Source organism: Phodopus roborovskii, unplaced genomic scaffold (assembly GCF_943737965.1).
Source record: "Phodopus roborovskii unplaced genomic scaffold, PHOROB, whole genome shotgun sequence".
NCBI classification, from domain to species: Eukaryota; Metazoa; Chordata; class Mammalia; order Rodentia; family Cricetidae; genus Phodopus; species Phodopus roborovskii.
Window position 1 is genome coordinate 5550136 of NW_026126546.1, and position 25891 is coordinate 5576026.

Below are 25891 nucleotides of genomic sequence, written 5' to 3' on the forward strand. Positions count from 1 at the left end.
AATACACTTGCTAATTCACCAACAGGGCAGAGCTTGGCTCAGGGAACACATCACAGAAGACTCCTCACAGCCATGGTGGTGTACAGCATTGTGTTCATGTGATCAGTTCCCAGCACCTCTGCACCCACTTCTTTCCCAATAAAATGAACACACATGGGGCCAGATTGTCTTAAGGCCTCTCCCAGGCAGTCTCTCACGTCAACAAATGTCAAGTGCCATCCAGGAGTAAGCCTGATGCTGCAGTAGCATGGACCCTCCAGCAGGGGGCAAACAGCCGGCCTGGGGAGTACAGGGTAACCACAGGCAGAGATGCTGGTCTGAGGGATACTTGACAAAAAGACAAAAAGGCTGTGGTACCACGTGGAAAACAGAGGGTCCCAGTGGCCCCTGGGGGAGCCAAGGGGGTTAACTTTTCTGAGGAAACATCAATAGAAGCCCCTACGGAAGGAATGCAGGAAGGGCTGTGTTCTAAGGAAGACCATTAAAGTCCTGTGTTAAGTTGTTGAAGAGTACTAGAGGCAGGAGGGACACTCGGGAGCTGAGGTCAGGATAATGGTCAGCGGGCTGGAGAGCGGTGTGGCAGAAAAAGCAAACAGTGATGACATCATCACCTGCACACCACCACCTCAACTCAGAGGCTCATGGCTTCGCTAGTAATGTTACATCCAGCGGGCCTCAAAGGCTTCTCTGTAAAGCCATGCGTTGGAGAATTCTGACCTCATAGCTAGGCGTCTGGTATGGCATTCCTCCTGTTGGTTAACACATGCTCTTTCCACAGTGGGCTATGTATACCTCTTCAAGCTTCTCAGTTATCCTTCCTGCTATGGGGTTTAAAAGTAAAACGTCTGACCGTTTAATTCTCCAGATTATTACTCACATTAACTTTCTATACATTGCTTTTCCTATTTAGATTTGGTCCGATTAGAACATTTACCTCTGCCGTTCTTTCAAGAGATCCTGTCATTAGCCCTAATTCACACGGGACACCCTCTTCTCCCCATTTAATAAACCACTTTACTGCATGGACACATACACATAAGCTCTCTATCTCTCTGGTAGGACTGCTGGCAGTGGATGATTATGACTACTGAGACCATGGGTAGAATTCTCTGTCTATCTTCATGGGCCCTGGGACCCTCCCTAGAGAGCATCACAACCTGCCATCCTGGTGCTTGCCAGCCAGAAGTGCCCAATCCACAGGCAGCAGGTGGATCTGGAGGAATCTGAGACCTCCAGTCCGTGTCTGGCACTATGGGACACTCTGAGACGCTCTTCACCAGAAGGGCAGACAATGACTGGGACATGGGCGGTAAAATGAGAGGAAACTCCTTAAGGCCTTGTTTTCCTTAACTGGCTTGTTAGCTTGAGGCGGAAAATTAAAGAGGCACTGGGGTAGTTTGCACATGCTCGGGCATGCCAGCCACACAGCACGTGGATGCATGTCACGGTTCCGTCTGGCAACAATTCCTCCAGCCACCACTCTCACACCAATATAACCCTGTGACTTCTTCAAGTGCCCAGGTTAGACCTGCCGAACATACCCACTGCCAAGGGTCCAGCCTCACTGGCATGGATCTCCCCTCACGACACCTGGGGTTATGTCCATCCTACAGTCAGCATCAGCTTAACCCCGAAGCTATGCACAGCAGACTCCAGCCCCCAAGAATACTGTACTGGGCCTCACATATGTTCCTAGTGCCATAGTGGCTCCTCAGGATATCTGAGCCTAATACCATAATGATGGTCATCCGCACTGATCACAGAACACTGGCAGGTTGGTGTTGCGTTCCTCCTACGTAAAGATGACACCAGCTACAGGTGCTGATGTGCACAGAGACTTTAAGAACCACACAGCCCTGTGCAGACTCACTCGTTTGCCTGGATAGACACCCGTGACATCATGGTTCTCGTTTGATGTCTAGGAAACGTGAGGTCCAGACAGGCTAGGACATGCTAAAGTTCACACATGGTCAGGATTCAAAGTGGGGCATGTGATCTTAGAGCCTGCTACACCCGCAACACCGTGGAGCCTCTTGTATTCACATGCCTCTTGTCTCCCCTATTAGGGATCCTTATGCAGAGGGTATGTGGTGAGGGATGGCCTGCATCCTGCACAGCCCCTCTTCCTGCTCTCCCAGACACAGTGTGTAGGTGAGAGGCAGCCTGAGCCCTGGAGAAGGCCCCTTGCCATCCTTGTGGGAGGCAGGGCACATCTATTAAGAGAATGGGGCCGTCTCAATCACAAAGCTACCTGCCACCTCCTCAGCTGACTGGCAATCATCACTGGTGACAATGAGCTCAATCAAGGGATATTTACTGACTGATTGTCACCTACCGGGTGAGGGAGGAAAAGGAACGCAGAATGAACCAGATCAGGCTACTTCCTTTGGACCAACAAAGACAATGGTGATGCACGACTTGGACCGTCTCCCTGACTGCAGGCTTGCTAAAAGCCGGGCCCGGCTTTCTTCCCATCTCTCTTGTTGAGGGCCTTGGCACCTACAATATGCTGAGTCTCACTCACATAGCTGCGGGGTGGGATCAAAGGCCAAACAACTGCCTGCTAGACCTGCAAGCAAGAGTTAACATGCCTGGCTTTGTTCCCTACTGTTCTCTAAAGGCCAGCCTGTGAGCTAGGCCTTGGCCAGCATCTGGGGACCGACATCTGGAAGGGAGCCCACCATTCACTTATCTTGTAGAAACAGCCACTGAACATCTACCTCCTCTTGGAGTCAGAAATTGGTGTGAGCCAAGCAGAGGATACCTGTGTGACATCCATTCCCTAAAGGACATTCACAGATGCTCCTCTGACGCACTGCAGGGGAGTCCCCTGGGAGAGGACCTGAAGGTCACAGGGGGCTCTCTCCAGACTTCCTCCTTGCTATGACAAAACACCGGATGAAAGCAACTTAAGGGAGGGCAGGTTTCCTCCAGGTTATAGTCAATCACAGCAGGGAAGACACAGCAGGAGCGCGAGGCAGCAGCTCACATCACGCCCAGTCAGGAAGTGGAGAGCACTGCTATTCGGCTTGCCTCCTCCTTTTTATTCAGTCTAAGGCCCCAGCTATATTCAGGGTAGGTATTCAGCCCTCAGTTAGTTACACCTCTCGGGACATGACCTCTTGGACATGCCCAGGAGGGTGTCTTTTAAGTGATGCTAGGTCCTAACAAGTTGACATTCAAGCAATCCTTCACTAGTTCAGTCAGCCATGAGAACCACTGCTAGCCTCTGAGGTCACCAGCTCTGGGGGGGGGGGGCAGGGATCCTCAGAGGCCATGCCATTCTAGCCATTGAATATTGGGCAAACTACTGGACCTTGGTTTTCCCATCTGTGAAATGAAGGTGATCTAATAATGGAATCTCTCACACCCATCTGTGTCAAAGACGACATGACTGGGAAGTTGTGAGTTGCTCGGGAGATCTGGCCCCTGAGATTCGGAGGGAGTGTGGAGCATTGTGGCAGGGTTTGGTCACATGCAAGAGTCAGCTTGATGGAGTTAAGGGACACCAGGGGAAATCCTGACTTTGGGTTTGCCTATTAAAGATCAGCAGGTGAGCCGAACAGACCAAGGAAAAAAACTTACTCAGAACGTGAACGTAGACAGGTAGCCCAGACCCACCATACCTATGGGTGCACTTGAACAACACCAGATTCATTCCATGTGAGTATGTGCTGATGCCACATCTTTGGCTGGATCAAAATGGAACCAATCCAGGGGCAAGATGAATGTGTCTGTCTTCCTAGTGCAGGGACACATTCCTCTTGTCTGGTTCATGAGTCACAGAATCCAAGACTCCTCTGCCTAAGACTGTAGGCCTAGGTTCTCAGACTTCCATCCTCAGATGAGTCACACCATCAGTATCCCAGGCCCAAGGACTTCCAACCTGGACCACGCCACAGGGCTGGTATGCAGAAACGTCTTGGCCCGCCTCACTATGTGAGCCAGTACACACTACAGACTGACTCCCTGCCCCCCTCACAGAGTGAGTCACACTTGTTAGACACAGGAAAGTGAGTGTGTGTGCTAGGAAGAACCTCACTGCCAAACAAAAAGGGAAACAGAGTCCCGGTGAACAGTAGACGCAGCGACACTGCCTTCAGAGCCAGTGTCCAGGTGTAATCTGAGAATAAAACCCACCCCCAGCAGCTGGGCCAGGTGGCAACCTTGAGGACAGGAAAGAAAGGGATGACTGTTGCAGGATATTTGATCACACTGTGTGACAACGTCTCCGCTTACCTCACCTACCTGAGGCGCCTCCTGATTGATTTAATAAACAGCTGGGTGGCCAATAGCTAGGCAGGGGAGGATAGGCGGGACTTCTGGGGAGAGACAGGAACTCGGGGAAAGAATCAGAAAGAAACAGGGATTCGGCAGCCAGATACAGAGGAAGTGGAACACCCAGTACTGAGCAGAAGTAACGAGCCATGTGGCAAAATGTATATTAATATAAACGGGTTAATTTAAGTTTAAAGAGCTAGTTGGGAACAAGCCTAAGCTAAGGCCAAGCTTTCATAATTAAAAAAAAAAAAAAAAAAAAAAAAAAAAAAAAGGTCTCCGTTGTCATTATTCAGGAGCTGGAAGTCCAAAGAAAGCCCCACTGCAGAAGACCAGCAGCATTTGTGGAGAGTGGTATTTCAGCCTGCCAGACAATGGCTGCCACATCCTGCTCAGGGAGAGAAGGCAGCGCTCACTTTCCTTGCTTCCATGACCAAACACCTGACAAGACACTTAGGAATGGTTTATTTCAGCTCACAGGGTAGAGGGTGCCTGTTCGGGGTTCAGTCTATTGTGGTGGGAAAGGCATGGCCTCAGGAGTGTGAAGTGGATGCTCACACTCTACCCACAGTCTGGGAGCAGAGAGAGGTGACTACTGATGTTCAGCAACTTCCTCCTTTAGAGTCTGCTCCACACCCCAGCCATGGGACGGTGCCCACATTTAAAATGGATTTGTTTTTTTCACCTCAGTTAACTCAGTCTAGAAACTTCCTCACAGACATGCCCCGAGGCTTATTTCTGTGGCAGTGTGAATAAGAATTTTCCTCACAGGTTCTTGTTTTTGAGCATTTGGTCCCCAGTCAAATGGTGCGTTTGATCAACGTTATGGAACCTTTAGGGGGTATGACCTTCCTGGAGGAAGCACATAGTGCGGTTGAGCTTTGAGCCTGTCTCTATTCAGCTTCCTGTTTCTGCAGCCAGGCCTTCCTGCAATGATGGACTCTCATGCCTCTGAAACAGTAAGACCAAATGAATTCTTCCTTCTATATGCCAGTTTCCATGGCGATTCAAAGTTCCATCAGGTTGGCGCTCAAAATCAACCATCACAGAAGGTCACCAAGAGAACCAGGGCCTAAGACCATGCGCATCAGGTATGTCAAGGCCAGTGGCCAGCACCTCCCCTTGGCTCTGAGCTCAGGCCACCCAGTGGTGGTATAGCACGGGCCTAGGGGATCATGAGTATGGGATGTGTCTGAACATCATCTTACCGTTATCTTTTCTTCCACTGCGACGGTAAAGTGGGCTTTTAGCCGGGTTCTGTTCTGGAAGAGAGAGAAAAGAAATGCTTCAGTCAATGGAGTCTGACCCACAGGGAGCATCTGGCTCTATGTCTAACACACACACCTGGGAACTAGCCCCTGGCTGCTGGGTAGCGCAGGGTTTGTCCAACTCCTAAACCCTCTTCAGGAAACAGTGGGGATGGAGACTGTTGGAAACCCAAACCCCATGTCCTGAGGGCTAGGAAGGGACACAGCTCTCTGTGATGAACTTGCCTGGCTAAACTTAGGCAAGGTGTTCATTCATTCCATGTGACGCAGCTGTCTCATCTGTGAAATGGGAGCCTTGTTGAACTTAAAGGTGACTGGGGAATAAGACTAACATGGAACATGGCAGAGAAGGGAGGGAGAGGAGGCTTTCAAGAGGGAAGCTGTCCTTGTCAGTAGGTGACATCTCCCAGGGAAGGGAGGAAGCAAAGAAGAAAGAAGGGAGGGAGGGAGGGAGGGAGGGAGAAAAAAGAAAGAAAATAGGGGAAGGGAGAGAAGAAGGGAGGGGGAAGGAGGGGGAGGCAGGGAGGGAGGAAGGGAGGGAGAAAAAAGAAAGAAAATAGGGGAAGGGAGAGAAGAAGGGAGGGGGAAGGAGGGAGGAGGGAGGGTAGAAGGGGGAAGGAGGGAGGGAGGGAGGAGGGAGGGAGGGCAGGAGGAAGGATGGCACCTGTGCCCTTGGGGTCATTATTCCCAAGCACCCATCCAGGGCAGTGACAGGTCCCAAGTGAAAGTGACAGGGTTGGTTACCTGTGAGGAGCTCTGAAAGACGAGCAAGGCTGGAAGGTCCAGGCTCTCTCCTATCCCAAGAGCTGTGGGGTCCAGCGAGGCCATGTAGCTGACAGAGTAACACTCTCCCACTGCTCGGAGAGAACAAGCATAGGTCAAGAAGGGGGCAGGCCTCCTCACACTAAGCCACGCCCCTAAGTAGCCCCTGTCCCTGGCCTAGCCACATCCCTGGCCCCTGCAACCTTCTACCTACCACAGCTGTGCACCAATACAGGCCCACAGCAAAAAAACATCTGGGTTTCATTCACCCCAGGGGATTCTGGGAGTGTGTTTCATTCACTCCAGGGGATTCTGGGAGTGGTCCAGTGGGGAGAATACATTAGAATTTGCTCTAAGTCTCCTTGCCAGAAGCAGGCACACCCTGCTGGAAACAGGGCTGGTCTCTTGGCCCCTTCATCCCTCTGTAGCACACTAGTCTGGGTCCTCACAGGAACTCCACCCACAGAAAACAGGACCCTCAGCTCCTGCAGGAGTCCAGTCCAGCAGGTGGATGAGACAGAGCTGAGACACTACACCTAGAGCCAGTAAGAACGCTGTGTAGAAAGCAGGGAAGATGCAGCCTGGGAACCAGTTTGTCTAGAAAAATCAGCGTACCCCCTTTGCTGTCTTACAAGGACAAAAGGGGTGAGAAGGGGAAGGCGTTCACAGCCACCTCCCAAGACCACAGTCCCCACACCCTGATCATCCTTGCACACACCCACAAGAGGATGCTGAGGTTTAACATAAAGAAGCCATTCTCATCTACAGAGAGCCCAGACACTGCACTGTGGGGATAGATAGGATTAGCCAGGTGGTAAATAAAAACCACTCAGGTCTCAGGCCTCCATCTTACACATTTGTTTTCAATGGGAGGTGGCAAACGATGATGATGATGATAGGGTCATGGGTCAGAGAGGCAGGAAAGCAGCATATGATTGGCCATTTGATTTTTAGAATCATTCATTGGGTGAGGGGTAGCCTGTCTCTTAACTTGAGAGCCACCGTTGTGGGCCGGTGTGGTAGGGTCAGGAACAGGTTACTTGGATTATGTCCTCAGAAAACTCCGCCTCTTGGATGGAGCGAAGGCCTGATGTAAGCAGGGTAAAATAGCTCCAACCCAGGGCACTTCCCACAGGCCTGTGCTGGGCGGTGTTGGTACCCTCTCACATCACTATGGCCTTGACCTCACCCAGTGGCATGCTTGGTACAGGCAAGGAGAGTGTACCTTGTGGGGGGGGGGCAGAATTTAGTGAGTACCTAGAGTGAAGCATGGCATGAGCAGAGATATTCAGGAGATGGCCCCATGGGCACTTGGAGGGAGGAGGAGGGCTCAGAGTTGGGAATCAGGTTAGAATTCCTGAAAAGGCAAGACTGAGACCACTCCTCAGGGATGTGTATGTTCTGAGTATGACAGAGGGGCCTCTCAGCACCAGCCAAGGAACGGGGTTGAGACAGGCATGATCCAACAGGAGTGAGAGCCATGAAAGATACTAGAAAGAAAAGGGAGCCGGGCCCACGGCTGGGAACAGCTGGGAAGGGCGTTGAAAGGGAACCGGCAAAACCAGGCCCTGATCAGACCAAGGACCATGTCACATGACCTCACTCATCCCGCTGTAGCTGTGCTCTGAGGCACCAACATGCTTAGTAACACATGAACAACATGCTTACACATTGGTGGCCATGCCTAAACATTTCATAATGGTCCTTCTGAGACTGACAACAATCCACCTTTGTCTTTGTGAAGCACAACTCAAAAATATCCGTCCATCTTCCTGACCAGCAGTAACTCTGGTCAACAGGGTCAGGGGGTCACTATATGCTACCTACGTGTCGTTGATTCACTATAAACTACATATGTCATTAATTCATTAAACTACATATGTCATTGGTTCGCTATAATTCACAGATCTACCATTGTATCCAACTGAAGCTGACGAAAATAAAACTGGGACTGTATTTTAAAAACATGTGGCACTTCTTAACCAACCCCACCTCTGTCTAAAGCAAGCAGAAAACCCAGGGTTTTAATGGCAGACACTGGAGGTTCCTGGGGGCTCCCGGCTTGCCACGGTAAGCAAGCTCCGCTGTGGCCCTCCCTAAGTGAACACGGGAAGGCATTCTAACACATGTCCCACAGTGGCCTGCAACGTCTGTGGTTACCTTGCAGAAAGCTCTTTCTGAAAGTCTGGATTCCGTCCCGAGTCTTATTTCCAGGGGACTCCTTCACAGTGAGGCTAGTGATCTCGTCTAGCACAAGCAGGTCCGAAAGGTTGGCTGACAAGGGAGTCCTGGTGTTGTTCACTGACAGCTGCACGTGCATGGCCTGGGATTCGCTCTGCCCAGACACCTAGGACAGGAGGAAAGGGAGTGAGGGCAAAGCCTGTCGGCCAGGCTTCCCATGGTCACCCACAAGCCTGAGGCTCCAGAGGCTCCTCATATGAGAGTTGAGGGGAGGGGCTGACCCTCACTTGTGAAGCCGTGGCTTAGGGACAGTCAGATCTCTGAGGGACATTTGCCTTCCAGCAGATCCCCTCTTCCTGGCTGGTCTTCTCCACCCCAATTCTGCCTCACCATAAGTGACATGCCATGTTTGAATCTGGCCCAGTTCATAGCATTGTTTGACAGTAGTATCACCTGGACCGGGAAGATGGCTCCTCAGTGGGTCAAACGCTAGATGTGCAAATGTAAATCCTTAGAACCCATGTAAGATACCAAGAAGAGACCAGATGCCTGGAGCAAACTAGTTAGCCAGCTAGCTGCCCTGATGAGTCTGGTTCAAGTGATGAGGCTCTATCAACAGACGAGTGTGGGGAATGATTAATGATGGCCTCTGATATCCGCTCAGCCTCTATGTGCAAACACCTACACACACACACACACACACACACACACACACACACACGCACGCACGCACGCACGCACGCACGCACGCACACCAAGGAGGAGGAGGAGTGGGGAGCACTGTAAACTTTAAGCTATACAGCCTGATGGGAAGTTTTGCAGTTTTACATCACTAGGCGACAAGGCCTGGAAGGGGGGATTTCAGGACCAGCGTGTCTTTCTCTTCTTCCTTTGTTCACTTTCTGGCCACCATGAGTTGACCAGGCCTTTCCTGGCACAGCCCCAGCTGTGACACACTAACAGGCCAGAGCAATAGAACTAACCAGCTGCAGACCGAAATAGAGTTGTGAAGAGGAAAAAAAAAGTCTCTCCTTATAAAGCTGACAGTCTCAAGTGCTCCACACCTAGATGAGAGCCCTGAGGGTAACACTGATGCCACAGCTGGACCAGATGTCAGTGCAGGATGTCCCTGCCCAGATGCCAGAGAGCTGGCTCTCTCTACGCACTCTGCTGGGTGAGATGTCCACACACCCGGGAGCTCGCTCCTGCTCCTCTGACTTGCTCCCTCCCCGCCTCCGCCACGTTCACCTTGCTTCCCCCTCTCTCCACCTTCCACAGTAATCACCTGTAAATGTGAGCACCATCCTTCTGGGTCCTGTGAGCCCTTCCAGCAGCCACTGGAGCTAAAGGTGATGCTGGGAGCCCATCACACGGGTGATAATGGCCACCACCCCAGGCCGTTGAGAAGGTCAAATAGCTATAGAGCATTCGACAAATTAAAAACTTTTTTCACATTTTTTTAAATTAAGGGGAGGAGCGCACTCATTTCTCAGTGTGCATATGGACATCAGAGGGCAACTCGCAGGAGTTGGTTCTCTCCTTCCACCTTGAGGGTCCCAGATGTCAAACTTAGGTTGTCAGACTGGGCATTGAGTATCCTTACCATCTTGCTGGCCCATACACATTTTTTAAAAAACATCAAGTACCATGTCACTGTAGATGTGGGATAAACATACCACACTTCTAACCCTTCTCTAAAGGACTACTAGGTTTTTCCTAACAATGACATAATGAAATAACCCCAGCAAACCTAGCACATCCACATGAGCTCAGGTTTCTTGTTCTCTTCATTGCCCGGGTCTCAGAGTGAACACACAGGCACACTCTTTGATAGTTCCTAAATACATGATGACTTCAGAGATTTGGGAAAACTCCAGTTATTTTCTCCCCTGGAAACTTACCAGTGAGCATTTCTGAAATATCACTCCATTCTCTGAGGGACCTTGGGCTTCTCTCGAAGTATCTCTGTACTACAATAAAACACAAAACTCATTAGAACATGAGAAAAACCAAGTGTCTGATGTAAATGTCAGATGGAAACTCTCTAAAGGATGCCAGGGGGAACATTTCTGCTGATCCCGGTTTTCAGGAACTTGAATATTTCATTTAAAAAGCGCCGAAGGGTCATGAATCCAAGCCTCTGAGGAAAGAGGTGGCACATGAATCACAGCTCATTCCCAGTCTGGGCAGATCCAGCCAGTTATCAGCCTGGGAGATAAAACCAGACATCCATTCACTGTGTATCCTTAGACAGGTCGCCCAGCCTCTCCAAGCCTCAAGTCCCTCTCTAAAAACTGACCATCTCAAAACTTACTGGAAGCTTGCTAAGGAGAAATTAGGGGAGAAATCTGGTCCTGGCTGAGTCCAGTTGAACCCATGTACTCCACTGGGCCCTAGAAAGTTCCAGTCTTCCCACCAAGTGGTGGTGCTGGTGATGTTGGTGGTAATAATGATGATGTACAGCAATGCTGGATGGATCCCTTCAGTGTGCCAGGCTGGGTACCACATACACCAAGTGATGATCCAAGCAGACTTCACATTGACCCTCTCTTCCATGAACCCAGGGCTCCTAGACCAGGGTAATCAGGACCTCGCCTCAAACTTTATAGGTCCTTTGTGCCTGGTAGTGATCCTGATCTGTGCCACACACACACACACACACACACACACACACACACACACACACACACACTGCTCATTGGTTGCTTGCTATGCACTAGAGAAGAAGGGAATATACCAGACCTAGGTGCACCCAAGGCAGGGTCTGGTTCTGGTAGTTGCCAGATTGCTACTGTAACAGAATGCCTGGGTCTAGGTGACTTATCAAGAAGGAGCCAGTGTAAGATGCTACAATGAATCCATGAAAGCTTCAGGTTGCCTTTGGACTGAGTAATGGGTACCAACTGGGCTGCAATGAGCTCAGAGATGAAGTGGAGGGAATACTGGGATGGAGTCTTCTCCGGGATTACTTGAGTAGCACCATCAAAAGCAACACAATTCTTTGCCACTTCTGAATATGGATGGTCTTTCCTCCAGTTCACATTACTTGTTCCTTTCTGTCTAGGACTTCATTGGGACAGCCTCCCCCCCCCCCCCCCGCCCATGCATTCACTCTCCAGTGTCGTGGCACTGAAGTTCCCAGCAGGGAAAAAAAAACTAGCCTCTGACTGATCTATCTGCAGGTCCATGGTTGTGGAGAGTTGGAATAGTGCAGGTTCAGAACCAAATGCTCTGGAGCCACCATTACTCCCTTTAGCAGCCATTTAATCTCCCACCTCTATCTGACCTAGCATTCTCAGGTAAAACCCTCTGGAATGTTCTAACTTAGCAGACCTCAAGCTTTCGAAACCCAAAACCTAAGAAGGTCATCAGATAGCACAAGAGTCCCCCTCTTTGCTATAACCTGCCAGTCAGATGTTCCCAGTAATGTATTTGAAAACTGCCTTGATTTAGGACTTTCTTTTGTTCTGTTAACTACAGTAACATAAACATCATAAAGCCATTTCCATCACATTTTATCAACAGCATTGTTTATATTATATTACTTATACATATTTTGTACCCTGCATATACAATACACTACTTGGAACCTACACTATATAGACGGGATTTCCTAGTTTCTTTTCTGTTGCTGCAATAAACACCCTGACAAATCTGGCTTACAATGAACTCTAGGTTACAATACATCACTTCAGGAAAGTAAAAACAGGGCCCCAAGCAGTAGCCACAGTACATCACAGTTAGGAGCATAGAAAAGTGAGTATGCTTGTGGCCCCCGACCCAGTTGACCAGAGTTACTGCTGGTCAGAAAGATGAACGGATAATTCTGAGCTGTGCTGCACAAAGACAAAGGTAGATTGTTGTCAGTCTCAAAAGGATAATCATGGAATAGTTAGGCATGGCCACCAATGTGTAAGCATGTTGGTCATTGATGTGTTACTATATTCCCATTACTGGTACAAAATATGAGCTAAGTGTCTTATAAAGGGGAGAGGTTCATTTTGGCTCAGAGTTCTAGATGTTTCAGGACCTGTTGCATTGGGTGACATAGCATGATAGCGGTGTGTGGTGACGTGGAACAGCTTAGCTTATTATGGTATGGAACTGAAAGAAAGAAGACAGCAAACAGATCCCTTCTGAGGATATAGGCTGAGGTCTGGAAGCTTTGAACAGTTCACCTCCCCTGCCAATGGTGCCACAGATCTGGGAGCGGGCCTTCAATACATAGACCTTTAGAAATAATCCGGAGCCAAAGTGCAGCTGTAGTGTGGCCTCCCTCCTGCTGCAGCTGCTGCTGCTGCTGCTGCAGCTGCCGCCACTCAGCTTACTCTCTTCACTCTTACACAGCTTAGTGGCCAGCCCACAGAACAGTGCTGCTTATATTCGTATTCATGGGTCTTCCCATGTTAACTAAGACAATCCCCCTCAGATGCCCTTAGGGCCACCCTGATGTAGTTAATTCCTCAACTGAGACTCACTCCCTCCTCAGGTGACTCAAAGAGTTGGCAAGTTGATAGTTAAAACTAACCAGCACAGGTGGGGAGAGGAGTAAAGAATGACAGGACAGAATAGGAAAAAAAAAAATTGAGACAGGGGCTTATGTAGCCCAGGCTGAACTTGAATTCACTATAACCTGGGGACAACAAAAGCAAGCAGAGCAAGCCATGATGAGCAAGCCAGTAAGCAGCATCCCTCTATAGACTCTGCAGCAGCACCTGCCTCCAGGTCCCTGCCCTGCTTGAATTCCTGCCCTGACTTCTTTCTGTGAGGGATTATTGTTGTTCTTTAGTTACAGTTATAAGAATAAACGCTAGAGAAGGGGGAGGGGTGGTCCCGAGTGAGGGTCCCAAGTGAGTGGGGTCCCAAGGTCAGGGAGCACGTGGGAGAGCATAGCAGGTTCCATAGCAGGTGAGGGTGACCGAGGCGGCGAGGCGGAGGGAATAACACGCCAGGCAGACAGAGCTTGAATGAGGAGTTTATTTAGAGAGGGGAGTGAGGGGGAAGGGAAGAGACAGAGGCACTGGGAACAGAAGAGGAGAGAGGGGGAGAGAAGAGGGGGGTAGCTGGTGGCCAACTGAAAGCTGGAGAGAGAGAGAGAACAAAAGAGAGCTTACATGGGCAGAGGTCTGGCTTTTAAAGGGTCCTTTACACCTGCCTGCAGACTAGAACTCATGGGCTGCCTGAGTGCATTCTGCCAGGTGACAGGGGCAGGCCAGCATAATGCCTGAATCCTTACAATTATGATGTGGAAGCATAAGCCAAATAAACCCTTTCTTCCCAAAGTTGCTTTTGGCCAAGGTGTTTTTACCACATCAATAGTAACTCTAAGATTCAGTGCAACAACAAAGATACAGTGTAGCAATAACAAAGCCATAGTGTATCAACAACGATAAAGTGTAACACAACATAAAGTATAACAATACAAAGATACAATGCGATAACAATCAAGATACAATTAAAAAAAGATAGTGTAACAAGAATGAAAGATACAGTGTACCAAACAACAAAGATACAGTGTAATAAGAACATAGATATCGTGTAAGACAACAAAGATACAGGGTAACAACAAAGACACAGAAAAGACTAACAGATGATGTCTGGCTGCTACTGGATCTCTCCCTCCCTCTCCCCTCTCTGCCTCATTCTTTCTCCTACCATTTCTTCTCCCTTTCTCTTCTCTCTCCTCCCCCCCAGACACACCCAGTACATCCAGTTTATCATTCCAGCCAATCCGAATCATCGTTTCATATTCAAGTAATACCATGAATATGAGAAGTAGGCCTCCTTCTAAAACACACTTAACTTTAAAAAAGGAACTGGCTTGTTTCATCCCCAAACCCTAGGGAACCAGACAGGGATTGCAAGGGAACAGTGACTCCCAAACGTGTTGGCTTCGTGATTCTTTACACACAGTTAGAAAGGACTGAAGAACTGGGTTTGAATGGATTCTGTTTGTCAGTATTTACTGTACTTATCCTGCACTACAGAAAGACTGTATTTAAAAGAGAGCAGAATAGTCAAGTATCCATGTTTAAAATAGGAATAAGAATCCTATAGCCACATAACTACGAGATTTTATGAAAATCACTAGCTTTTTCAAATTAAAAGTTTTAAACTTTTGCCAAGTCACCTGTGTCTGAATTAATAGATGCACATGAATCCTCAGATCTGCCTCTATGTGAATTCTTCCCCAATGTCCCATGTCATGTCACTTCTCAGAACGGAACGGAAAAGCTGCTTCGGGAACACCATAAAAATAGCCCTGACTCTGTGGACCCTGGAAAGACCCAGTAACCCAGGGTTCCTGGAGCCCACTCTTAAGAACCATTGGCAACCTAACCTTAGTGAGCATCCAGTGAAGGGATGAAAGACGGCACCTGCCCAGTAGATAACTTCCACCCAGGAGACAGCCAAGAAACACACACCAGGAAGTAAAGGTGTGACCTAGGATGTGTAGGTGCTATTGAGCCAAAGACAAGTCAAAGAGAGCCCTCCCCACCTAGGTCCCCACCCACCAGGACTCTTCCCATAAGGCCCTTTCTACTTATCCTCCCAAACGTCTTCACTCCATGGCCTCTCCATCTGAGTGTCTCTCCTCCTCTAGCAGCCCTCACAGGCCCCCCCATCCCCTCCAAAGTGCTTAATCGTCAGGCAATCGGGAATGTATCTCTGCAACCCCTGTACAGAACACAGCTCTTAGATGTGCATATTGAGAGGAGGAAGCAGAGAGGGGCACCAGTGATGGCTGTGACAACCACAGAGGGAGCATCTGAGACTCACCCTGAGTAGGGTGTCAGGGAGTGAGTGACCTTACAGCCCTGAGGGCTGTGTGCAGACCCAGGCCTCACAGAGATAAGAGGCCAAGGCAGGAACAGCCAGGGCTCAGCTCACAGAAGGACTGTCTGCAATGGCCCAGAATGGTGAAAAAGTGCTGACTCTCCAGACAGTCCCCAGGCAACCCAATCACTTGGAGCACCAAGGCCTCCTGGACAGGTGCTCCTTCCAGGCTCCAACAAGGACAGAGTGACCTGTGACAGTGAAGTGCCCTGGCTCTGAAATAGTCACCCTCCTCCCGACTCCACACCTGATCCTGACAGAGTCAAGTGTCTACCAGAACATTCTGCTTCCCGGGCAAGATGTGCAAAGACCTGGGCTCTGGATGTGGGGGCCACAGTGAAGGCACAGGCCAGGGTCTCGGCAGCTTTCACGGGCCTTGATTTTGTCCTCTGCAAATAAGCCACTTGAATCTCACATCCCCCAGGAGGAGTAAGGGAAAGGACTTAATGAAAATGTCAGTCACTGGGCCTAAAGCCCAATCCACAGCCTATACAGAGACAACCGAAGACTGCAAGTGACAGAAAGGGAACAGAATAGCCCTTAAAGCCGTAGCCTCTGCAGCAAGAGTGGCCTTGTGAGAATCCTTGGGTCTAGAAGGGAGAGTGGGGCAGGTGATGCTAGAGTCGGTGCCAATGGGCCACACCACTGGCCAGGACCCTCCTGGGGACCGAAGCTAGATTTGCTCTCTGGGCTGTGGTTGGGGAGGCAGGGAGATGGTGAGCGCAGATGCAGATGATCCCTCAGGGATCTTCAGGGAATATGATAGATACCCTGACAAAAAGCAGCTTACAGGGAAAGGGGGTCTGTTCCTGCTTGCGATTCTGAGTTGAAGTTATTCTCGCCTCGAAACCAAGAGCTTGAAGCAACTGGTCACATCACAGCCACAGTCAAGAGCAGAGGGCAATAAATGCATGCAGGCTGAGCATGCAGCTTGCTTTCTCTAATCTTACTGAGGTCAAGTCCCCCTCCCCAGGGAATGGCACTTCCTACAGTGGGCTAGGTCTTCCCTTATCAAGATAACCCTCCACCTCTAACACAGGTCATGTCCAGAGACCAGCTTAATCTAACCAGTCCCTCATTAAAACAGCCTTCCCAGATCATTTTGGGTTGTGTCAGGTTGACAAGTAAAGCTGACCAGCAGAAGATAGGGCAATAGGTAGAGACCCAAGGGAAAAGTGGCCAAGAGTCAGAGGTGATAGGCTGAGGCAAAGGGCCGGATTTGGGTGGGGGGGGGGTGGTTCTGAGCAGAAAGCAGGACAGTTTGGGACCAGCTTGGGGAGAGGGGCTTATGGGGCAGTGAGGACTCTGTGCTTTTCCAATTCTGGAAACCACGAACAGGGCCAGTGGTCTTCTCTATCCAGAAGCTAAAGCAGGTAAAAACCCAGCCCATCTTGCCAGCTTTCTTAGCACACTGGCACCCCTATATACACGAACTAATCTGATGCGGGGTGACTTCTGATGATCTGGATCCTAGTAGCCTGAGAAAGGGAGACATTTGATGTGATTTGCCCTCAGATACCTAACTGCTGGGATGCAGATCTGGATTTGAACCCCTATCTAAGAGCCTGAGGCTCCACCGGTCTGGAAGTTTCAGTTCCATGGTACATGCAGAATGCACCTAGAGGCAGCACCAGTCAGGGGTCCAGCCTCTCCTTCCACCTGATCTTGTGCCCCACAGGGCAGGACTCTCCCAATGGATGTAGACAGACGCAGGCGCCTGCCTTCTTACCTGCGAGCTTGGATGGGGTCCAGCGGGGCTCGGCCTGTACGGAGACCCTGGGCCCAGTGCCGGGAAAGTGGGTGAGAAAGCACGGGGAACCGCGCCCAGCACCAGGGCCGAAGCCAGGACGCCCCCAGCCAGCACCCACGTGGCTCGTCCCCGAGCGCCCGTGGGACCGGTCGCCCCCATCTGGTGGCCGCAGACCCCACACAGGCCCCGCGGAGCCCCGAGCTTCCGGACCCCGGGCCCGCCCCGCCACGGAGCATGCTCAGTGTGAGCCGCCTGGAAAGTTTTCTGGAACACTGGCATCTGGAGTTTGAAGTCGCGTGGGAGGGAGCCGTGCAGCGCCTTAGCGTCCCACCCCCAGTTCACCCGCAACTCTCCCTCCCTGAGGGTGACAAGGGTCCCCACCAATGCCCACTGGCTCTCTAGATCTCAGCTCAGTCTCTGCATTAATTCCCAGAGATGGCTCATTGAATTCCCCGTCTCTTCCGAACACTGCAGCGGCTTTAGAAACCTGAGAGGCATTAGAAAGCCAAGGCCACAAGACAGACAGCGCAGGGGGCAGAGGAACAGAGATGGGAGCAAAGAAGAAAGGGTGGCCCTCGCCTCCAGTGGGATCCAACTAAGTCTCAGGGAGCACTCATTTTCCGAATCTTGGGGGAATCTCCCTGGACCTACCCAGCCTCCCCTTCAACACTGAAGCTATCACTTGGCCAATGAGAAAGCTAGGGGTGAAAGCCCCTAGACATAGAGCTTTGCTGTATCCTGAGAGGGAGGAGCTGGGAGAGTAGTGGGTCTTCTGGCTTTCTGGTGACCTGCCTTCCCCACTGCTGGGCAGCTGCCAGGAAGCCCTGCACCAGCTTCTCCACAAATCCAGTGACACGCACGCCCCTTTCTTGACCCGACCTGGACAAGGCCACGAATTTGCAGGTTTGAGAGTGTCCTAGCCATGCCTCTCACACCGAGTACTGCACCCTTGAGAACTGCCAGGCATGCTGGGAGCAGTGTTTTAGAGGGCAAAACACAAGCAGCATTCGCTTTTAATGCATCTATTTTTTTTTTTTTAAGCCAGTTTGCCTCTGCCTACTATATAGTTTGAGTGGTCCATGGATCATAGCTGCTGCATGGCCTCCTACGTTTTTAAAGCTCAGGCCTGAGCATCCATATAAACATAGAGTTGCAGCATGAGGTTATTGCCTGGAGGACGTTCCCAGGGATACCCCAAGGAAACAGGAAGGTTTCTTAGCAGGTGTGTGACCTAAAGCTATAGGTGTGAGCAGACAGGCACTAACAACTTGTTCTGAGCTGTCAGACCTTGGATAAGTCACCTCCCCTGTCCATTTCTGTCCTTGAAGAGGCCCAAGTATTGGCTCCCATCCTGCCCACCTGGAGCCGTGAATGACAAAATGAAGAGACATCTGGGTTCTAGAGAGACCCGAATGTGACACTGACTCCACACATCCTCCTAGAGAAGAATCTTTCTCCGGGAAATAAGGAATTAAAAGGAATAGTCAAGCAATCAGGTGTGGAGGCAGTAGCTGCTTGTCCCAAGGAACAGCGTGGGAGTTGGTCGGCACAGGCCAACAGCAACCCAGGAACTGCTGCTGGGCTTAATGTGGTTGCCCGGCCAGGGTTTGGGGCAGCCTAGGTGCTCTGTGACCACAGAGTAGTTGCTGCTCCGAGGAATCAGAGGAGGGATGCTCCCTTCCTCCTGCATTTGGGTCCTCTAGCTGGAAGGCGCTCCTCAGCTGCGCATGCTCAATGTGCGGTAGGGATGGCCCGGAATGGCTGAAAGTTTGGGGCCGCGGGTCCAGGCTCCTCCCCCGGCTTGGGCGCTGCAGGGAAGGGCGCGGAGGCACAAAGCTGGCGGTCGGCGGGATGCGGTGGGTCACCCGCCCGAGCCCCCATGGCCTGCACAAGCGATGCACGACTGCAGCTGGGCCGGGAAGCGCTGCAGGCGGCGCCCACGCTGCTGGTCCCCGCGGTGCTACTGGGCGCCGCACTAGGTCTGGGCCTCGGCCTGTGGCTAGGCTGCCGCGCCAGCCGCCTGCGTGCGCGGCTCCAGGTGGGTACCAAGGAGAGGATCGAGCGCCCTCCTCCTCTAGTAGGGTCTGAATCCCAGTTTTGCATCTTCTGAGTGCGATTGCGCTCAGCCTACTGCTCCAGAAAAACCAGGGTCAGAGCTTGCTGAGAAAGGGCATGGAATGAGTGACCTAAAGGCACTTGCCTGGAGTCCTCAGAAAGACTGTCTCTCCCAAGTCCTGAGCCTCAGTGCCCTCGGGTGCAGTTAGAAGTTTGGGCATAATCCCAGCAGATGCTCCCAGCTCGGTATGGGGGAGGGGTGGGTAGTGTTCGCACCCGGATGCCCAATCCCTCTACCTTGCGGTGGAGCTGTGGGACCTCCTCTGGGAATATACTGAGGACATTCTGCCAGGGGTCACACTGAGCCTTGAATGCCACATGGGTAAGCAGGAAAGACACAATTCCAGTTCTCATTTGGTCATAACCCCACATGATGGGTGCTGTGGTCGAGTAGAATCAGGCTAGCATTTCTAGAGAGCTGTCCGTTCCAGGCACTGAACTGGGCCCTCTCAGGCTCTGAACTCTCCAAACAGCTTTGAATTTTTGTGAGGTGAAAAGCAGGGAAAGGGATTAAGCAGCCTGGCAATGCAGCAAGTGTATGATCTAATGTCCAGGAATGGCTAAGGCACACTGCCTGACAACTATTTCAATGATGTGGGATTTTTGGGGAGACCCCTGGCACAGAGGAATAGGCATCTTATTAGCAATACTGAGACCCATTGGGCACTCTGGGCTCTAGTAGCTTTGACTTCTTCCAGATCTCCTCTGTTGTGCCAGGCATTTGGCTCTCTCCATCTAGAAACATTTTTGGTTAAGGATTATTTTTCTCAGTCCCTCACTTCTTTCAAGGAAATCAATGTCTGGATTGATTTCTGCCCCTGCTTATCATCTTTCTCTCCATTGTCAAGTCTCTTTTCCTATAACCCTCTGTGCTAGTCAGCTATGATTGTGAGCAGTCCTGAACTGTTAGATGGATATGGGGGGGGGTGTTACACACATATACATGTGTGTTAACACATATGAAGCTGGGGGGCTTTGCTCAGCTTTAGTCTTGTGAATCAGTGTTTTATATTTTCATTTTGGAGAGTTCTTTTCTTGTCCCCAAGTCCTCTGTTCTTATCCTAAACTGCCTGTTTGTGAGTAGAATGCCTCTCCACTTCCTGAAGACATTGTAATCTTCTGTTGCCTGGGTTTTGTTTCCTCACCCACCCACCCCCCACCACCCCAACTCCCCCCTCTCAAAGACATTCCTTTTGTTTTGGGGTTTGGCCTTCTTGTTAGAGTTTGTCCTCAGATCTCTTTTGACCTTTGGCCTCCTGGCTACATCTAAGTATGGAAGTAGAAAGCTGCTTCTGCCTCTGTGGGGTGGGTGGGTTTTCTCCCAAGGACTTTAGTGAGTCTAACTGGGTAGTCCCTCCTCAAATAGTCAGCAATAATCAGGGGGGAAAAAGCATCTGAAACTTCGGGCTATATTGTCTGTCCTTTCTTCCCAGAGACCTATCCCTGCTCCAGACACATGAACTTCTGGACATCTTGACATTGCCATACCTGTGTCTGCAACAAGCCCTTTGCAGATGCTTTCTCCCAAGACCATTTAAGTTTCTTTTCAAATAAACTTTGTCTAAGAGGCTGCTCTCCGGGATCTGGAACAACGCTAGGTACCCAGTGGATGCTGAATCATAGCCCTGTCTAACTTAGTGCATAAACGGATCACCAGTGCATAAATACAATTATTTTCTGTGTGTGGAGGAGGGTAATATTCTTGAGCATGTACACATGCCACAGCATGCCTGTAGAGATCAGAGGACAGTTTGCCCAAATCCGTTCTCCTCTTCTACCATGTGGGCTCAGAAGACTGTCCTTAGGTTATTAACCTTGGTGGCAACTGCCTTTACTCACTGAACCATCATGCTAGTCCCTGTGTGGTTTGTGTAAATGTTACTGTGTGCTCAGGTACATGTATTATGCAGGTGTCTTTGCACATGTGTGTGCTTATGTCAAGGCCAGGGGTCAACCTTGGTGTCATTCCTAAGCCACTATTCACCTTGTGTTTTGGTGCTAGGGTCTCTTACTGGCCTAGGACTTAGCAAGTAGGCTAGGCTGGCTGGCCACCTGTGTCCTCCCTCCCTGCACTGGGGATGAAAGTGTACATCCGCATCCCTGTCTTTTTGACATGGTTCCGGGAATTCACCTGTGTCCTCATGCCTGCCCTGAACCGGTGAGCACTAACCCTTTGCCTGGAGGACACTGCCTGGATCCCCTTGAGCCTTTGTTCCTATCAGTCCACCTTCAAGAGTGGCCTGTGTTTGTTTAAAAGCCTCACTGGCTACATATTGTCAATCCTGTCTGTGGACTCACCGCAAAGAGACTCAGAATTCCAACCGGAGACAGGTCCTCTCTCAACCATGTTCGCCTCTGTTGGGTACACTATGGCCCTACAGTACCTCAGAATTCTAGGCAGGACTTCAGGACCACAACCTCCCCCCCCCATACAGGAAGCAAAACTGGATGAAGTTGGGCACACAGCTACAACAGGGAAGTGACTTGACAAGGAGAGTAGGAAGGGTAAAGTGGGCTTCTCTGTGCCCACATCCACCCAGATAATCATGTGGGTGCCTTCCACTGCTCACACGTCCATGAAGAGCTATGAACCACGTGAATATCAATGTTGACATCTGCCAATTGATGGAGTTGCAAATTGCACGTCTACGGACTGTTGTGTCCATAGTAGAAATCACCCCTCTGTTGAAGGTAACCAAGATCATTATTTTAAAAAAATCACCCAGATTTTTTTTAAAAAATCACTGAGAACTGAGGGAAAATACTACTTGCACATCTCCTGCAAAGGGATGGCCCCTTGGGGACTGCAGTTTCTGGTTTCATGCCTGTTGCTGTGATGAGATAAACCTAACAGCAAGCAACTTAAGGAGAAAGAGGCTCATTTTAGCTTACAACTCCAGGCCAGTCCCACACTGTGCAGGAGTCAAGGCCGGAACCTGAGGCAGCTAGCCATTTGACAATTAAGAGCAGAGAGAAATGAATGCATGTAGGGGCAGTTGCTTCTGTCAAGAATCTCATCACAGCTACAGAAATGAACGTAGAACAGAAACTGAGAAACAGTGCAAGCAATGCAAGCTTTTCTCCCAGTGTGCCCACTCCTGGGACAAGACTCCACTTGGGGACAACTGAGACATGCAACTTAGGGGATGTAAAGGATGCCTGATGGGTGAAGGAAGGGCACATGGTGAGCCGAGGTGACTTTGGGGTGGGGATTTGGTGGCTAAAGTTCAGGAAGAGGGACAAGGCTAACTGACTTCAGCATCTGGCTTCTCTCCATCCCTTTGGGATTTCAGAAAGATGACACTCATCGTCTGCTCAGGAGTTCAGAGCCCACTGCACAGAGCCTGCCAGATACTGGCTCCCGGGTCAGGAGGCGCCAGAGAGAAATGACAACCTCCCGGGATGAGGATGCTCCTGAGGTTAGTCTGGGTCTGTGTGCTTCGTGGACACATGCTAGGTGTGGGACTGTCTTCCAGGAAGCCAAGGTGTCAAGCTCCAAGACACTGTCTGACTTATTTCCCCAGGATTGTCATGTATGAATAGTAAAAGGCAGTGGATGCGTTTTTGACAGAGGTATGGGACCCTCCCTCTTAATTAAAATCCCTCTAATGATCATCTATGGTAACACTTATTCAAGAAGCTACCCTGGTAGGGTTTTCATGACCATGGGGTGACTGGAGTTTAGTGTATCTCAGTTCCCACAACACCCTGCTACCAACATTTGCATAGCCACACCCGGTTCCTTTGTCCCAGCCAGTGGGGCAGTCAATATGAGCACAGCACTGATAGCCACTCAGCACTTTCTGAGCGTTTGGCTGGTGAACTGAGTGTTAACAGGGTCCAGCTGCTATCAATCGAGTCCCGGTTCTATTCTCTCACTAAACTTTATTGCTCTAAGTAAATAGGCAGCCAAGGGAAAGCTTGGAACATGGCACCAATCCTAGAGCATTAATTCTCCAGGGTCTTCTCTGTCCAGCTTCAGTTGGCCCACAGAGCATGGCTAGGGTGAGTAGAGACACAGGGTCATCACTTGGCATTCCCTTGTGCCCCAGGAAATACTTCATACTTTAAGTCGAGACAGAGTCAGAGTCGTTGGTCTAGTGGATTTGTGTCCTCCTAATTCTCTCTTTCCATTTTGTTCTCATACTCTGATGAGGAAACTGAGGATCAAAGACAGGTCCTTTCTGAGTCCTAAAACTGGGGAGTGGCCAAGTTCAGATGTGTTCCTAGGTCTGTCTGGCTCCCAGCAGAGCAAGTGATGCTGCCCTCCCCGACTCTACCTGTCCTTGCCCCTCAGGCTCCTCCCTGTTTGGGATCCCCCACTGGCCGGGCGGAGTGCTTGGGTTGGACACAAACCTCTCCAAAGGCTAGGAACAAAGCAGAGTAGCAGTCTGGCAACGGTGGCACACGCCTTTAATCCCAGCACTCGGGAGGCAGAGGCAGGCAGATCTCTGTGAGTTCAAAGCCAGCCTAGTCTACAGAGCTAGTTCCAGGACAGGCTCCAAAACAATACAGAGAAAACCTGTCTCAAAAAACCCTATGTTTTGGGCTGGAGAAATGGCTCAGCCATTAAAGGCTAGGCTCACAACCCAGTGTGTTTGTGTGTTTGTGTGTGTGTGTGTGTGTGTGTGTGTGCGCGTGTGCGTGCGTGTGCATACGTACGTACATACATATATACATACATACATACATACATACATACATACATACATACATACGTGTTCGGTTCACAAAGTAGAGTAGCAGCTGGTTGTCCCAAGCTGCCCCTAGCTCCCAAAGATTCCAGTGACCACACTACTTTCCTGGGGGAGGGCCTAGCCTGCAGAGCCTGAGCCTCGGGGTTTCAGGGAGGCTGTGGAGGTGAACAGAGAAGCCTGCTGGGATTCCAGGATGTTGAAGGGCTTGTGGACCCAGGAGCTGCACTCTCCTCCACAAGGCTGTATCTCTAAGCCTTGCCCTCATGTCTCTGCTTCTCTGTATCTCTGCATGTGTTTGTGTCTCTGTGCCTCCCTACATACCATTAAAATTCCACTCACAGACAGGAAAATTATGTCCACACAAATGCTTGTACACAGATGTCCAGCTCGGTCCACAACAGCCAGATCGGAAACAACATAAATGACCATCAACCCAAGAAATGCATGGACAGAACGTTGTCTGTCAGCCAGGCACCATGGGCTCTGCCTATAATCTCTGAGGCTGAGGCAGGAGGATTATGAATTTGAGCCTGACCTGTGTTACATATTGAAAAACCAAGACTCAAACTAAGCATAAACGGAGAAGAGGGATCTGTCTGTGCTGAATGCTATTTGTTGTGAAAAGGAGCGAGGTATTGATATGCACTGTAAGCCTGGCCATTGTTACCCAAAGTGATGGAACCCAGTCATGCACAGCCAAGTAGGATCCCATGCATGGGAAGTTTATGTGGACAGGAAGTAGCTGAGTGATTGCCATGGAAGAGGCAGGTGGGAAATCATAGAGCACAGGGCTTCTCTGCTGCAAGGAGCCATTCTGAAATTGCCTATGTGATACTTCAGACATTGAGGAAACACTGAAGACGGTAGAATACATATTATACAATTAATATCTTTCAGAGCAATAAAACTGTTTTAAAAAACAAACAAAACCCTCACTCACATGTAAGGTGGCTTTGGATCCCATGCAAACGGCACTAGCCTTGGGGCCCAGTGTAGACCAATCCCAGCTCCGATCCGATGTACATTTGCTGTGTGGGATTGGGCAGGAAACATAACCTGTCTGAGCCTCAGTGCCTCACTATGGGAGTGTCACCGAGGTCCCCCACAGGGTCCCCAGGATGGTGCCAGCACCCCTGCCTCAGAAGGCACTCCATCAGTGCTGCAGTGGTGGGAGATTACCTCATTTCTCTTCAGCCTAGTGAGGTTTAGCCTGCTACCTCCCTCAGTGCCTGGCAGGTGCCCATTACCAGGCTAATGATTGTCCAGAGCTGAGTTAAATATCTGCCTGTGCTGCCATGTTTCTGCCTGGTGAGTCTTTCTGTGCACAGAGAACCTCAGCCTCGTCCTGCTGCTACTTAGATGATCTCTGTTTAATGAATAGCTCCTGTTGGTTAAAACACACAGAAATTTCCAGGTTTCAGAGGCCTGCTGCCCCATAGCCTACATCTTCTGCTTTTGACTTTGCTAATGAAGAGGAGGGATGTGGCCCATGGAGGAGACCATGCAGGACCAAAAAGCACACCTTAGGAATGAGGGGAGACAGCTTTCTTTCCTCTCCCTACAATGATCTTCACCAATCTTCTGAACGACTGCCTTGTTTATGGCTGAAGTTCTACCTTGTAACTTCGCACAGCAACCCATTTCCTGGATCACTGTATCTCCTGAGGGGAACCATCAGATTGGGAGCATCTAGACCCAAGTGAGGAGAGCTATGAAAAGCTGAGGTCTCAGGATCCTGCCCAGGTGGCAGGAGCTGCCTGCCCTTGCCTCCACACACCAAGGGCTCCCGTGTCCTCTATCTCTCAGCCAAAGCAGGGCAGGCCTCCGTCAACCCTTGCAGGATACAGGCGGCCACACTGGCATCCTTGTAAGTAGAGCTTCACACAGCCAGGGCTATTCAGTCCCACTCCAGGCTTTGCAATCATGCCTGCCTCCCCAGGCACCCCAATTTCGCCTGCTCCTGAAAGGCGTATGTGTCCCTTTCATTGTCTTTCATGCTTCAG

At 50.3% G+C, this 25891-nt stretch overlaps 2 protein-coding genes across 3 annotated transcripts in view; one reads left to right on the top strand and one right to left on the bottom strand.

Moving 5' to 3' along the window:
• Positions 1-17267, bottom strand: part of Evc2 (EvC ciliary complex subunit 2) — an 81977-nt gene extending 64710 nt beyond the window's left edge. The window contains exons 1-5 of the mRNA XM_051200259.1: positions 17056-17267; positions 10391-10459; positions 8469-8655; positions 6291-6400; positions 5487-5540 (exon numbers count right to left, since the gene is read on the bottom strand). Coding sequence (XP_051056216.1) covers positions 5487-5540; positions 6291-6400; positions 8469-8655; positions 10391-10459; positions 17056-17235 — 600 coding nt within the window. The 5' untranslated portion in view covers positions 17236-17267. The remainder of the gene's footprint in view (positions 1-5486; positions 5541-6290; positions 6401-8468; positions 8656-10390; positions 10460-17055) is intronic.
• A 1555-nt stretch (positions 17268-18822) lies between these two features.
• Evc (EvC ciliary complex subunit 1) overlaps positions 18823-25891 on the top strand; it is a 34462-nt gene continuing 27393 nt past the window's right edge. The window contains exons 1-2 of one of the 2 annotated variants that reach the window (XM_051200255.1): positions 18823-19114; positions 22485-22610. In XM_051200255.1, the coding sequence (XP_051056212.1) occupies positions 18956-19114; positions 22485-22610 (285 nt within the window). In that variant the 5' untranslated portion in view covers positions 18823-18955. The remainder of the gene's footprint in view (positions 19115-22484; positions 22611-25891) is intronic. The other variant, XM_051200256.1, reaches the window with a different exon arrangement.